The following is a 17,040-nucleotide window of genomic DNA, read 5'->3' as shown; positions in this document are numbered from 1 at the left end:
TTTGGACACGATTTTCTAGGAAGCCGTACAACAATTTTGGCTCAGATTCCATGGAGGCCGTACAGCAAGTTAGCACCGAAATCGAGGAGCAGAAAGTCTGAAATTTGCTGGCACGTTTTTCAAGGGAGGCCATACAACAAGTGGCTATACCTTTGGCATGCATTTCTAGGCAGAAATCCATACACTGTACTGCTGTTTTTCTACACATAAATCGAGGAAACCGTACAGCAACATTTATGGCAGCTTGCACGCTTTTCTAGGCAGGCCGTACAGCAGCATTTACTGAAATTTGTCACAAAAATTGAGGAGGCCGTACAGCATTTATTGCTGTTCAGTTTTGCTGTTTGCAAGTTTTTCCAGTTGGCTGTGAGGTACGGAAAGCGAGATAAGTTGTAAAAGTTTGCTTACTGATTTTTGCTGAATATTTTCTCTCACTGTAAAAAAAAACATTTTTCAGAAATAAGAAGCTTTCGAACTGGTTTTCCCCAAGAGTTGTAGGGGGTTTTTGTTGAATTGTTGTTTGTATGTGCTGATATTTATTTCCGCATTTTCCAGCATTCTATAATTTTTCCAGAATTTGTATTTTCAGCAAAATTTATTTTCCAGTTATTGAATGTATGGATATGGGAAGGGCATATAACTATTTTGGAGAAATAAGGTGAAACTGAAAACCGGGGTGGGATATGAGAAATTTTTACAATGTGATCCTGAGGAATGAGTTCACTATGGCAGAAGTCGAGCTCCAGACTTCTTTGTGGGCCGAATCCCATTGCTGAAGGGAGCCACGAACTAGCACCTGATTTTGTCATCACCATAGATTGAGTCTGCATCTGTTATAGTGGCCATGTATTCCCTATTCCCTTGTCTGCATGGACTAATATATTATTACAGTCATTTGTAGGACTGTTTGCTCAAATAAGAAGTCGTATTCCTGCCTGTAAGAGGAGAACAGCCTTGTAGTGGGCTCAGTCTTATTGCTGGAAGAGGTCGCTGTCGTTCTCTCTGCTGAAACCAGTCTAGGTTCTCTCTCTTTGTTATTGTACTAGTCCATTTTATCAGTTCATAAACTAGTAATTCAATATTGTATGGTTCTGGATTATTTTCATTTGTGAAGGGTGCTTCCTTTATCATTATATGGTGTATATCAGCAGTGTATCTTTTACTGACTTTAATATAAGGGTCATACTGCTATTTGAAAGGGTTTTGGGGCATTTATACAGCACTGTGTTCTTCCATCTGAATTTAAAATGAAGAAATATGCACCTACAGTCATGTGTCATCAAACTGTTTGACAAAACCTCTCACTGAAAACCTCAACAAGACTCTGAAATTTATTGGGAAATTTGAGGTACTTTTGGGAGGGTATCTTACATCAGGTCTCTATTCGTTGCTTGTTGCCTTGATAAAATGGGGCTACCAAGAAGTATGAGGTGATACTCCTGAACCTTCAGGCTTTCAGCTGAGATAGGTCATGTAAAGCCTAAGATATCTGTTTGAACACTCCTCTCATGAAAAGAGCAAGGCATCTCTTGTTAGGGTAGCGAAAGAGAGTGGAAATGGAGCTCCATAAGTACCAAAATATGACAATATCTCCCTCTGATCTCATAGTAGACGAAGTATTAGTAGATGCTCCTTTGTCTCAAGCTCCTATAAGTGGCAAAGCTAGAAAATCCTATCTAACCAAGAGACATATTGGTAGCAGAATTACTCATCTCCTAGATCTGTTAGAACCCGAGGCTATATTACTACATCCCAAAGACCCCAACAACAATATTGTTCTGGATCACATCCCATCAATCAAATGAAGGTCACCCAAGCCTTGACAACAAGCAGCCCCTTCTATGTGGTAGCATAATATGCAAACCAAATCCTCGTCCAACACCTCATCCAAATAGGCTTCTATTCAAAGTTTCCTCCATTCAACTGTGGATGTTTGGGGAGCTAGCCTAGAAACCTTGATATGTTTACACTATTTGTATCCCCAATCTTGGTTTCTTTGCCCTATACATGCTCTCCCTAGATCTAGTTTCCATTTTCAATACGGTCTTCATATCATGCCTTAGCATAGATTAGTACCTTCACATTTTGCAACTTACTTCCTTTAGAGTCATTTTTGTGCTACCAATTTGCATAAAGACTATTGTACTCAACAATACCATTAACCTACTTTTTTGGTCATTCATTGGACATTAATAAAATTATCTTATCTTATCTATCTATAGTCTGTGATAGACCAACCAAAACTAATCCAAGAGGATCCTAAAGGCATGCATCCAATGTTTGTGTTGTGTGTAGATGGGAATCAAACAATAAGGCCATCATTCAACTCAAAACAGAAGGCCATATCTGAGCCAAGACACTCAGTAGGTGTGATCCAAGTGATCTAGATATATTCATAGTAAAATACTTTCTCATTAGCCTATTCAAGTCCTTCTTAGACAACAAGAGATGGCTGAATGCATCTACTAAGTACCTGAAAGGGGGAAAATAATGTAGAGAAATGGCCATAAACTAAAAGAGATGAGAAGCCTCTAAGAACTAACCATGTGCACTCCCTTAGTGGCTGACAGAGGCAATGGCCCCACAAGAACAAAGTGCTAGATAAGGGTATTGATGACTCCCAAAGGTCATGTTCCCAAAGATAAGAACTATGTGAAGGAATGAGACCAAACAGAAGATGACCTCCAAACAAAAAGGATGGTCCCCAAACTCTACATAAATAATGGGCTGGGAGACAACCCACTCGCATCAGATGATGCACCTGAGGAGGATTTGGACTCTTCTAGCCCAATCAGCCTGAAGCAAACTCAATCCACATATCTTTGATCCATAAAGGAATCAGGGGTTGATGATTATGTCCAAGATGAACATCTTGGGCACAATATCCTCAAAATGGTTCTAGAAGTACTCTCTTGAGAAGGACAAGGGAGCCATATCCTCTGTCAAGTCGAGGTCAAGGGGCATAATGCATGCCAAAACTTGGTCCCATGAACTGGACCCCTAAATAATTGTAAGCAATGGTGGTCTCTATCTCTTCCCACCAAAAGTAAAGATGGAAGTCAAAGAGAGCACTATCTTTATCTCTATAAGAGAACCTAGAGAAACAAGAAGGTAATCAGCAGGTTCAATATGCTTTATCTGCTCATTTTCATGAAAAGGAGGCCTTTAAGGGGTGAGGATGAAAAATTAGACAAGGAGGTGTTACCTCAGTGGATCAAAAGCAAAATTTTGATATGTTGAACTACAAAGATGTGGAGAAGTTCAGTTCAACATCCAATTGCTATGTCAGTGGTGGAAAGGCCAAATATTGTGCGAACAATGACTCTCATCCAGCTAGTGAGTCAATGGTCAAAGCAAAATATGGTGATGTCATTTGTACTTCATCAACCTCCCTGGACACAATTCACCTCCAATAGTTGATTGAAAGCCTTATTTTGAAGTGGACTACAAACATCTTGCTGTCCAAAGTTATTCTTTTTGTTTTGGAACAAACAATTTTATGTAATATGACCATTATGGGAGTGTGTTAGAGATAATGGTCATGATTAGGACTTAGGAGTATTGTGGATGTCTGATAAAGGCTTAGTCAGAGACTTTATAATAAAGTGATGTAATCATGAGTTATTAAATGCAGTCATTAAAAGATTATGTATTTGGGAGTTACATAACATATTCTTCTCTCTCCTACTATCTAATGAGATAGTGAATCATCAAATAATCAAGTAACCTATCCTCTCTCTTACTCTATGTGCATTCTCGTCTATGTTCTTGTGTGTGTCAATCTGACAAAATTGATGCAAGAGTTAGCAAAAACAGCTTGACTAATGACTTTAAATACCAATGACTATAGAAGCCATCTGAAGTTCAAGCCTCTAAAGAGATTTCTAGATGAGGCTAGTGTCAAACAAGATAATGTGTTTGGATATGGTGCAAGTTAAAAATGGTAGGCCATTAGTGATATTTGTTATTAAGGGATTTTATATCTAACACCTTTGCATGTTATCATTAAGGCATAAGGTCTTTCAAGGATGTTGTAATCTACCACTTCTTCACAGCTACATTGATTTAAATATATCTCCTAACCTCTTTACCATTGCACTGTCCACTTTTACAATACTGTAACCTCAACATAACTTCAGTTCCTTCAAAAGCATATAACAATGAGGCCCACATTCTAGTTGCAATCATTCAGAAAGATTGAGAATGGTTCAATCAACCATCCATTTTGTAGTAATTCAAAATAAAAGAATTCATGGCACAAGTGCAAAATAAAATACCTGAGATATAATTGGCCGCCCAACCCGCCATGTCATTTTGCTCTCTTTGAATTATTGTTATCCACCCAAACCAGAACTTGGAGTGAGATCTTGAAACCAAATTAATCTTAGGTTCAGCCCCTTTATTCAATGTACCTGCAAAATGTCGAACCATTAATAGGTGGACCTGTTGTTTATGAAGCAACTTATAAATTAACAATAATAATTTGGAAAATGCACAGTCAAATTTCAAACTAATGGTGTGAAATTAAAGAATGCTTAATAAGGCAGAAAGACAGCGAGATCATCCCCTTTGTCCCCTATAGCATTAACAATATTATCAAACTTCATTACAATAGTTATAATTTATACTTTTATGTTTGGACAAGTAATAGCCTTGTTCTTAGACCACTTTCACAGACACGCGTGCACACACAGTCAAATTGCTAACTTAATTTCACATCTAGAGCATCCAGATGTACACCAATCAATAATACAACTATAGATAATTCTCAAAGGTGTACATGACTTCTAAAGACGTTGCTATTCAATAAATGTTGCTTTTGGAATAGTCGATCAGCTATAGAAGGAACATTATGAAATGATTTTAAGCTTTTCTTTCCAACCTTACACATATCTCCTTGTACATAAAATTAGCTTTCGATTTTAAAACAGCAGAAATGTCTGCTACCTTCAATCAATCTTCAACTATTCATATGACCAAATGGTATTACAGCAAACAAAAACAGATCAATTCTCAGGATAACTACTGACATAGAAACTTTGACTCCATTTTACATTAGTCCACAGTTTTCTTTTGGCAGCCTGCTACTGCCGAAATTTGCTCTATATGATCATTTGAGAAAGGATACTATCAAGAACAATTGTGTGGGGATTTAAAATGATGATTCTATGAACATTGAACTCATTACCACTTAGTAAAAGGAAACATATAAATGCTAACCTATAACCACTCGACCAAACTGTCTCCTTAAGCCAGACATAAGCCTCAGCAAAACTACAAAACAATCTCTACTCCATTCTCATATCAAGAAATGCCTATACCATGGAAGTAAACTTCAATTTATGCCAAAAAATGTGCTAACAAAATCACCATATAAAGCAGCTATGCGTGCTATGAATATATCAACATCATTGACAAACCCCTGTTGCCAATCTCCCAATATATACATGCTAACTAAATTGCAGAGAAATACCTATGTATTTGACCTCTTTCAATAGAAATATTACCGACTTGGATAAAAAAATTGCTTTCCAGCATTTTTTAGTTTCAGGCTCTACTTTAGATCTAAACAATGAGTAAGGTGAGGTACCCAGATAATCCTAGTCTCCCTTATATGACTGAGCTCTAGGAAGGAAACCAAGGTCTTAAAACAATGCTCTCAGGCCAATTGCATTCACTTGAAGGACGAATGGAGCTTCTTGAAGTGTTCTATTCAATTCTTCCTAATTAAACATGCATTTTACGATGATGAATATACGCTGGAAATGCTTCACATTTTTCAAGCAGTGGATCTACTAAATTTAGCAATAGGTTAAGAGCTGGCCTCATATGATGCATGACTTTCACATGCTAAGTCCTCCACATATATAGACCTTTCATATGATAAATACTTTTGAAGTTGGTATATCATGCTAGTGAACTGGAGTGATTGCACTAAGAGAAGCAAGGTGCAATTTAAAATAGATGAGATGTGTAACATCTGTGTTTAATGATTATAAATCAAAATGGAAAAAAATTAAGCTTGTAGATTTAAATAAACATTTTTTTAAATACCCAACATTCACTAAGATTTTATACACCCACATGCACACCAACATAATAGATCCATCTTAACACTCGATCTTCTATTTTAGGTCAAAAGGCTTGGTAATCCAAAAGTCGGATAGAAAAACAATTCTTGATTTGGTAACTTGGCCAAAAACATATCTTTTGCTCTCCACAAGTGCAATTTTTCCTTCATTACTTGTCGTCTTTCATTTGCTCATACGCCCAACTCCACACCCTAGCTTGATAAAACTCCTTGACCAAGTGCCTATTGTTGAGAAATCCAAAGTGTGGCAGTTAAATGATTTCTCTTATCTTGACATTATCTTGTGATGGTTTACTAGTATTCTTTCATTCAATTTATGTTTTCATTATCATCAAGATTAATGCCAATCAATAAATAGAAGAGGACACAAGATGTAGGCACGCAGCCATGGCAAAACCCCACTCTAGGGGAAAACCCGGTCAAAATTCTTTCTTCAGTAGATTAAAAAAATGAGACAAGCAAGACCCTTACAATCTAGACCCAAGACATCCTCCATCAAGTCATCCTTGAAACTGTGTGAGCACCGAGTCCTTATCACTGTGATAGCACCAAATTCAACCTTCTTCACTTCACCTAGACCTTGTATGTAGCAGCATTGAAACCTTGTGCACCTAGACCTTATCCCTATGGCAAAATCATCTTGTAATAGCACCAAATTGTGGTAGCACCAAAATGATGGTAGCACTGAACCTCAATCTGCATTCACCAAACTGATCTGAAAGTAGCTTACTATGATTGCACCGAGATGATCTGAGCTTTTCCCTGAAATGATACCGAAACATATGTCTCTGAGATCACCGAAATTTACTCTGAATTGCGAGCTTTGTTTCTGTGTTTTTATGCGAAGTCCAGGCTTGTATATATAGTGGTTTGACCATCATAAATGAGCCGACATGATCATCATGAAGAGATGTGTCTCTACGTAAGCCGACTTGATGATGATCCATTTGAAGCAGACAGAAGGAGACTTGATGGAGGAGTCTTTGACCAATAAACAAATTGAATTTGACCCAAATAAATAATCCTAAAGCCTACAATGGAGGCTTGACCTATAACAATTGACCCAAGCATGAAACCCATGCTTTAACAAGTCAATTTAAAATAATAATAAAATTATTTTTGCTTTATTTTGAAAAATATATTACATTTTGACTTCAAATACAATTATGAAGCCCGAACCTAGTTACATTCTTCAACACCTATGTGCCCTAGCTCAAAGCAAATGTGAACTCGTCTTCTCTAGAAACACGCTCATACTTTGCTTCATCCACGATTCAGACCCTATACCAACTCCATGCTCTAGCTCGACAAAGCTCCTCAACCCAACTCTATTTGAGCTTGCAACCTTTCTCCACACCCTAGCTTGTCGTCCTCAACCACAGCACTCTCCTCGACCTATTAGCAGTCACGAAAACGAGAAAACAATTTTGATAGCATAATATGCATATTATTAACAAGATTTACACATAAATACATTTCATTGGCCCTTAGTTTCATCTTCCAAGAAGTCCCTTGGACTTCTCATGACTGTTGGCATTCACTTGAGGCTTTTCGCCTTCCTCTCAAGCGAATAAGCCAACTTTACTTGACCCAAGAGGATTATGTTTCCAACATTCCCCCTCCCCCTTCAATCCAAAGGGGTGTATGTGAGTCCATGAAGAGAGTTGAAATACAAAGGTGGATAGTAGCCAATGGCTAGATGTGTTGGACCACAAACCAAATGGGTAGCATAAGTAGAACCCTTCTACTAGCGGTGGGTAAGGCTGGCCACCAACCAAATCATGCTCATGGAACATGAAATTGTCTCTAGCTACAGCTTTGACTCTGGCTCTAGGGTATGGCTACGGGCTCTGATTCAGGTTATCGCTTAGGCTCGTCCAATATGACTATGAAGATAGTCAAAGTAGCTTACTATGATTGCACCGAGATGATCTGAGCTTTTCCCTGAAATGATACCGAAACATATGTCTCTGAGATCACCGAAATTTACTCTGAATTGCAAGCTTTGTTTCTGTGTTTTTATGTGAAGTCCAGGCTTGTATATATAGTGGTTTGACCATCATAAATGAGCCGACATGATCATCATGAAGAGATGTGTCTCTATGTAGGCCGACTTGATGATGATCCATTTGAAGCAGACAGAAGGAGACTTGATGGAGGAGTCTTTGACCAATAAACAAATTGACTTTGACTCAAATAAATAATCCTAAAGCCTACAATGGAGGCTTGACCTATAACAATTGACCCAAGCATGAAACCCATGCTTTAACAAGTCAATTTAAAATAATAATAAAATTGTTTTTGCTTTATTTTGACAAATATATTACATTTTGACTTCAAATACAATTATGAAGACCGAACCTAGTTACATTCTTCAACACCTATGTGCCCTAGCTCAAAGCAAATGTGAACTCGTCTTCTCTAGAAACACGCTCATACTTTGCTTCATCCACGATTCAGACCCTATACCAACTCCATGCTCTAGCTCGACAAAGCTCCTCAACCCAACTCTATTTGAGCTTGCAACCTTTCTCCACACCCTAGCTTGTCGTCCTCAACCACAACACTCTCCTCGACCTATTAGTAGTCACGAAAATGAGAAAAAAAATTTGATAAGGCATAATATGCATATTATTAACAAGATTTACATATAAATACATTTCATTGGCCCTTAGTTTCATCTTCCAAGAAGTCCCTTGGACTTCTCATGACTGTTGGCATTCACTTGAGGCTTTTCGCCTTCCTCTCAAGTGAATAAGCCAACTTTACTTGACCCAAGAGGATTATGTTTCCGACATTCCCCCTCCCCCTTCAATCCAAAGGGGTGTATGTGAGTCCATGAAGAGAGTTGAAATACAAAGGTGGATAGTAGCCAATGGCTAGATGTGTTGGACCACAAACCAAATGGGTAGCATAAGTAGAATCCTTCTACTAGCGGTGGTTAAGGTTGGCCACCAACCAAATCATGCTCATGGAACATGAAATTGTCTCTAGCTACAGCTTTGACTCTGGCTCTAGGGTATGGTTGCGGGCTCTGATTCAGGTTGTGGCTTAGGCTCGTCCAATATGACTATGAAGATAGTAGTTGACTATCAATTCCCCCCCTGTCAAATACAAGGTGAAAAGATGAAGATCTATACACTACAAGACTTGTCAATACTTGAGAATAAACTCTACGATATGATCGATATATTTTCTTGGTTGTTGAAGACCATTGCCAAGAAGCGATCCATCTAAGGTGAATCTATGCTCTTGCAAGTGTCTTGTGTCTAGAACATCTATTTGAATGATGAGTATGTTTTCCATAGTACTCACAAGGGTGAAAATCAAAACATTGATCTTTCATGTGGCCAACTCAATCACAATGTTGGAATTTACGAATTTCATGTGGAAGTGGAGCAAGTGAAGATGAAACTGGATTGGTTTAGAGTAATCTGGAATATGAAAGGTCGCATCCTTTTCATATCCAAATCTGGTTCTATACTTGTTATTGATGAATTCTTCACAAGGTCTAATGATGGGCATGGGAAGTGTTATCTCACAAGTTCTCCCTAGAGAAAATCCCATTTTCACCAACAGGAAAACCTATGGATACAAACAGGCAAAGTCGCCCATTGTCACCTCAACAACCTTGCCCCTCTTTTCTAGGTTTTGGATATGCAGGTCCTAACATAAGGAGGGTTTCCTTACGTTTGATTCCAATCCTAAATTTTTCGTCGAGTATGAATGAGAGTCTGACTTGGATTAGAATTTTATACTTTCTTAAAATGATAACTTATGCAACAGAAGAAAGGCATACCCTCACTATTCAAATCTTTGGGGATTCCCAAAATGTGATCAGATGGGTAAATGGTCAAAGTACATGCAGCAATCAAGTCTTAAAACAAATTCTGGGAGAAGTTCAAAGACTAAAATCAATGTTTAATAGTTTCTCTATGTCACATTTTCAGGGAAAGAAATGACATGGCGGATAAGCTTTCTAAAGATGGTCTTCAACAGGATTTGGGCAGCTGGCAAATAGTAGAAGATGATCAAGGCCAAATCAGAAGGTCGGATCAGCCACCTTACAATTAACCTTTCTGATATTCTGGCAGGAATTTTTTGTTTACTTACCCTCAAAAATTTTGTATTATATATAAAACCTCAAAACTACCACAGCTACGATAATGCGGCCTATTAAAACTTCTCTGGAATAGTGACGGGTTGTTTTCCTCAATTCTGAGGAGACCCGGTTTTGATGATATTCCTCATGGTCAGTCCATAGTCTCTGTGTAAGATTATCGGCTCAAAAGAACCACAGTTCAGCGCAAATCAGAGATAGCTACAGCACTTAAATGGAACTATTTTCAGGTATAAGGCAGAAAATTTTGTAAATCCAGACTTGACAGTAACTCAAAATGAACAGTGATGCATCGGCATATGCAATGTAAACTTTTTATAATCTTAATAAAAAGTTTCGTTTTTTCCTTTGGAAAAAAAAAAAACTTATGCAACAGAAGAAATTAATGCTAAATTCCAAGATGACATTGATCTAACAAATATCATAAGATTTCATCTAGCTTTATCCAAATTGCAAGATCCCATATGTATATCATAAAATCAAATATTTATACCCACCCAATAGTCATTTATGCAATCACGAATCAAATCTAAGAAAACAAATTTGTTATCAAAATTCGGATTGCATCATGAAATTATCACATAAATAGCATGTATGTCTAATGGCAAGATAAATCACAAATCAAGTTTGCAAGTGAGACCATGAAACCAACTTATGTATTGATGAGCTCATGCTAAGGAACTAATGTTTCATTTGCATCACTATTCAAATAAAGAAAAGTCATCAGCAAATTTCTCCAAGAGATCCTTTAACTATTTCAAAATTGTGAGAATTAAATGCAATTGAAATATTTCCCAAAATAGTCTTCCTCACTATAAATTTAAAATGTCGGATGAATTTGTGTAGAGAAAGATTCAAAAGAAAATAAACCACACCATTTGTTGCATGTGTTGATTTTTAATGTACCTTGGACTAGTGGTTTCCCATGGGTTAGTCTCTACCTAGGGAAAAGTGTCCAAAATAATTATTTTTTAAGTGTGACTTTATAAAGTGAAAGTGAATTTATAAGTGGTAAAGTCAATGTTAAATTATAAAGTGAAAAGTGACTTTAGACATAAAGTACAATGTGGATACTTTATTTAATGGGTGAGTTAAATAATAGAAAGTGAGAATTAAATGCACATTTATTCTCATCCCTTGATCTAAATGAATCTGAGCCATTAGATCTTATGGTTGCCCACAAGTCATTTAGGGAAACAAAAGGGGGAAAGAAAAGAGACATTGCATTCATTCTTCATGCGCAGATTGGAGAAAGGAGGCTAAGAGCTGGAGAAAAATTTTGAAGGAGAAATTTGTTGCAACAAGCTGAAGGAGTGATTTCTAGGCAAAGTTGGGCACGGAAATCAAGGCATAGAAGATAGCAGAAGGTATAGTACGAACAGTGTTTAATGTTGTGAGCTGCACTCTGTTCGAGAGAAGTTTTTGAAAAAAATGAAAAATGTGTACAGTTCGTACAGCGGTACGGAAATCCGTACAGTATAGTCTATACAGTACATATTTTCAGCTTCAAGTGGGCATGGAAATCGAGGCAAAGTGGGCATAGTTTTCAAGGAGTTTTTGACGGAAAGTATAAGTTGTATTTTGTTGTTTTGTTTTGTCTGCAAATATATTTTTCCTGAACTTGAAAGATAAATAAATTTGAAGAGCTCTCTAATAGGTTTTCCCCGAAAAAGATTGAAGGGGTTTTCCCTGAGTCCAAGTTGACCAAAAATATGTGAGTATTTTTATGTGTGTTGATGGTCTGTTTATGTCCATATTTATTTTCAGCATGTGTTGACAATCCCATGTGTTTTAATCTGAAAATTTCTTTTCTAAAATTCTATATGTTGAATGTATGTTTATGGGAAAGGGCATTTAATTGAACGGGAGTGATAAGGTGAAATTAAAACTGGGTTGGGATTGCAAGAAACTTATTAGTCATCAAATTTCAACATGGTATTGGAGCTACAGGCTGAAAATTGCAGTTTGAACAGCAAACAGTGATTTGGACAACAAACTGAATTTTTGGACAACAAACTCAGTTTGGACAGCAAACTAATATTTTGGAACAGCAAGGTGAAATTTCACACAGACTAAACTTTTGGGACAGCAAGGTGTGCTGGAAAGTTCATTTTTCCATTTTCTTGGTTTTGTAAATTTTGGACAGCAGTCATGGCCATGTTCTTAAGGATAGAGGACAGGCTGGATGGGATATTGCCGTTTGGAAGGACAAAATTCAGACAGTGTTTGAGAAGGCAACAGTTTGGGACATAGTGCAGCAAGTGGTTGTACCTCCTACTGTTGCAAATGAACTTGTTGAATTTACAAAAAATAATGCAACGGCAAAAAGGATTTTGATGGACAATCTGAAGGATCATGTGGTTCTTCAGGTGAGATGAAACACATATGCATATCAGATGTGGACAGCTCTAACCACTCTCTATCAGAGTACCAGTGAGAGCAAGAAGTTTTATTTCACAGTAGTTCATCTATGAAATCATAATGATAACGTAGTGGGAAAACGATTTAATTTAATATTTATACCGACTAAATTTAATATTTATTTTATAAGTTTGTAAATTAAAATTAAAATAAAAAAGAAAGGCACCTTATCTAAAATGAGTAACATTAATCATCTTTCTTGTTGTGTTTTAAACACACAAAAAAACCGTATTCATAAGTTATATGAAATTTACAAAGCTATATTTCTAAAGGATAGAATGACATTTTAGATTTTAGGGTAGCTATAATAAGGGAAGCCCACACTTGGGTATATGAGTGTAGGAGGGAGCAAATCATGGTTCAAGAGTTACCCTGGCCTTTGTTTTTCCACCCTTCTTCATATGCCTTTTGCCTTTGATTGATTTTTCTTCATAATTGCTTGGGGCTCCACGGCATGAGAGCATGATGTGTAAGATGAAGTAGCAAGTACCCCCTTTTGGAGTGGGGCATTTGATTTCCCACCAAGGGTTGGGACAATCATGGGTTCCTTAATGATGGAGGGGGCTCATCTAGGGCCCATAGGAACCAGGGTGATGGCCATGGATAAGGGGTAGAGCTCATGTTTGGTATTTTTCCACATGCTAAATTTGTTATGTGCTAACCAAATTTTGCATTTTGTGGTACATTTCCTGTTGAAAGTGGCCAAATTATGCTTTTCCTTTTCTTTTTAGCCACATCAGCCTTTAGGCATCATTTCAGGCCCGACCCAAGGTGTGGACAAGGGGAGGGGGAGGTAAACCCTATGTGGACCTAGAGGACACATGTGGACCCTAATGGGAAAAAAGATGAATGGGGCTAAAATGAGTGGAAGGGAGTGATGTATATGGTGTCGGGAAGCAGGGTCACGCAACCAAAATCGAGGTTTCCCATGTAGTGTCAACCCTAGAGCTAGTGGCCAATAAAGGAGATCCCACGGGACTAGGGTACAAGGCTAACCACGAAATCATGCAGTGGAGACAAAAATAAAAACCTAGCCCACTCCTTCCGCTAAATCCTCCCACCAATCCATGTCCAAAAGTGTCCATGAAAAGTAAGCAAAATTACACAACTATACCAATGAAAAGTCGTATATTCGGGGTTAGGAGGCCCACCTTCAAACATACCATCATAACAGATATATGAGGGACCACATGGTTGGCTTAGGTGGTGGAGATAATGGCACATCGAGTTATCTAGTGGCTGCAAGGGGCTGTTGGCTGCTAGCTGAGGACCATCTAGGAGAAAAATTTTCTCCTATGCATACTAACCACAGGTGGTGGGTAACACTCTCCACCTATGCTCTAATCAATGCTTTCATCGACCTAGCATACTTCTTGAAGGAAGGTGGGTCATCTATCAAAAGATACACTGTAATGTCCCCAGTTGGATAATTGGCCAAGGGAGGACGAAGTAGCCTATCCAACCCTGTAGGCTATAGAATTGATAAATGGGGAAAACCCAATTTTCCAATGTTTGGGGAAACATTGGGTGAATTTGGGTTCGGTTGAGGCAAAAAATCCCAAATTGGGAGGGTTGCATTGCCACACCTTACATTTGAGAAACCCCATGGGGAAATCTATAAATAAAGGAAAGTTGGATACATTTGATGAGGATCAATTTGGATTGGAATATCTCTAATTTTCTTGAGCCTGAGGCTCTTAGAGTTTTAAGACCCCTTCTCTTTGATTAGCTTAGGTGGAGGTGAACCCACCCTATCTAATCCTTTTGTCTAGTTTCGGCGGAGTTGATCCCACCCTACTTAGACACCTGGATTTCTTGTTCTGGCACAGAGGTATAATTGGAGCATCTATGATTTGGTCTAGACTCTAAATCTCTCTTTGTGAATTTCGATGGGCAACTTGCAATAGAAGGGTCTGTTTTGGGCCCTAACATTTCAAAATGAAGCTAAATTAGGGTACCGAAGCCCTAGTTATTTCAAGCAGTACCTCCATGAGAGTCTTTGAGGCAACAAGACACCTTTTTGTGGTTTCCTGTAAGCTCAATTGCATTTTAGGCTATCATGAATAGGGTCGTGGATCATCTAAACAGTTAACGAATGTTGCAAACCGTAGGGCCGAGGGCCGCAAGGCCTCGGGACTACAGGGCCCAAGGCAGGGTTGCAGGGCCGAGAATTGGGCTGCTCTCTTCAAGAAGCACCGAATCTCCGTTGTGGTACAACGAAGGTGTAGTAAGGGTAAGTTTGTTGCAAATAGTAGCAGTTAGTAGATTGGTGTAGTAAATGCTTGGAATTTGGACTGCATAAAAAGGACAACTGGAGATTGGATTATTAATTGTGACAGTTATGAACCAATGTTGGATAATTGATTGAACATATTTCACCTTATTTGGGCAGTTAGCCCCAATTGTGGTGGTCTGAATGAAAGTTAATTCTTTGTGAAAGTCTCTTATACTCATGCATACATACAAAAATATCTACCGCTAAATTAATGTGCATTACTGTTACACGATTTTCTGATTGATTTTGGAAGAGACCCATTCTCAAGATTAAACCCTGGGGCGAAAATTCCCGTACTCGGAAAAGGGGGGAATCTCATGATTATATATTTATATATTATAAATATATCATGAAGAATATGATAATATATATACACCAGGAATATATAATATAATAGTATTTAATAATTAAATGGTAAGGTTTATCACCCCGTGTTCATATATATATTGTAAGGTCTTGGCTACAGTGGTTCTGCCCAAGTTTGGCTTGCGCGCATGTTATATTATATAAAGCTTGAAATCGATGTTTTTTTGAAAGGGTTTTACATTATACCCTTGTAGCTCCTCCCACTCAACTTTAAAATTGTTAAGTTTGTTTATAAAGGGGATTCATGCCCATAATGGGTTGATGGAAGCACTTACCAAAATTTGTAATTTGTGATTGTTGGTCATATCCTAGCCACCCCCGCATCATGTCTTGTGCACCCACGAATGGAAATTGATTTCAAATGGATGACTATATCATTTGTCATCTATTTTGGTCCTTCTAACTCACATAGTTTTAAAAACTGGAACCGATCTTCAAACCAAGCCACTTTTCAAACTACGTTTCAAACTGGATTCGATGAACCAGTTTTTAAAAAATACATAAAATAATTATTTTTAATGAAAAAAATTGAGATTCAAACCATTAGAGACAAAATATGCGAGTTTTCTCATCTATATACTGTGAATATAATGAAATGGCACCAAGTGAAATACATAACATCAACAAAAATACATAATCGATGAGGCTCTAAACTCATCACCACTACTAGAAATGAGATCATCAACAGGAGCTACATAAACATCATCTGGCTCAGAGTCTTCAAACTAATAAGATTCCTCAACCTTATAATATGGTAGAAAAAGCTTAACATGCCAAACCAATTATTTTGGCTTGAGTGAAGGGTACATTTTTTTTAAGGCCATGACGAAGGAGTTCAACAATGAATACCACCAACACTAGAGGAATTCAACAATAAATACCTGTTACCGCCAACATCAAGGTACATAAAGGGCTTCATGCTCTTGATTAAGTTCCAATACCATACACTCATACATGATAGAATTCAATGAAAATGTTTCAATCTTATTGTTACTCACCCAAATGGGTAATCCTAGGAGAATTCTTTTCACCACTATGGTCAACGAGCCAGCCAGTAGTCCAATGATGATCCACAAATAACTTCACTTCAGAGCTCTTTGTTACCACTCAAACTAGCAAGGGTCCTAGGAGGGGATCCTATAGAGCAACTACTAGGGCGAGGGGCAACAATGGAGCGACAACCAACTGTCACCTTAGCTGAAGCTCCATGCTCTTTACAGACTTTCACCAATGGGAGGAGACCCCGTATGAGGAATCACGTGAATGAATAGGTCAATGAAAGGATGAAGGGTGATTCCCAAGGCCCATTCACAAGAGAGACTCAATAATATGGTTTTATTGCTTGAAAAGCAAGGTGATATGCTCTCTAGGAAAGGCTAGGAGGATTCTTGGAGCTAGGGTTTGGGAGTATATCTTGTCAAGAGGTTTCCTAGACCCGAAAATCCTTGTGGAGAATTGGCCTTTGTGTGATCTTTGTGGAATTAGAGTTGTAAGGTTGCGAGACCACACAAGACCAAGTGGACCCAAAATTAGGTCAAGGATGTGGAGTTGATTAGCCAAAGAGGGGCTTGACCTAATTATGGAAGAGAAGAGGACCAAAGGACAAATCTTCTTTTGAGAATTTAATGCAATGATCCAAATGAGGACACTAGCCAAGGGAAACCTAGGGCAAGAAACGATCCTTGAGTTAGGGCTTGCTATATCTCAAGATCCCACTGTTAAAATATCTTGAAATTTGGAGGGCCTTTGAGAAAACCCTATCGCAGT

The 17,040-nt window shown here is 38.0% G+C and overlaps 1 protein-coding gene across 5 annotated transcripts in view; it reads right to left on the bottom strand.

The window, feature by feature from the left end:
* Nucleotides 1-17,040, bottom strand: part of LOC149143192 (putative mitochondrial import inner membrane translocase subunit TIM21) — a 376,722-nt gene that overhangs the window by 333,392 nt on the left and 26,290 nt on the right. For all 5 annotated transcript variants that reach the window (XM_089453283.1, XM_089453285.1, XM_089453284.1 and 2 more), the window contains one exon: nucleotides 4,278-4,412. In XM_089453283.1, coding sequence (XP_089309409.1) covers nucleotides 4,278-4,313 — 36 coding nt within the window. In that variant the 5' untranslated portion in view covers nucleotides 4,314-4,412. The remainder of the gene's footprint in view (nucleotides 1-4,277; nucleotides 4,413-17,040) is intronic.

Source organism: Pinus tabuliformis, chromosome X (assembly GCF_031772625.1).
Source record: "Pinus tabuliformis cultivar Carrire ecotype Pingquan chromosome X, CPIR1, whole genome shotgun sequence".
NCBI lineage: Eukaryota > Viridiplantae > Streptophyta > Pinopsida > Pinales > Pinaceae > Pinus > Pinus tabuliformis.
This window is presented reverse-complemented; position numbering and strand designations above follow the sequence as displayed.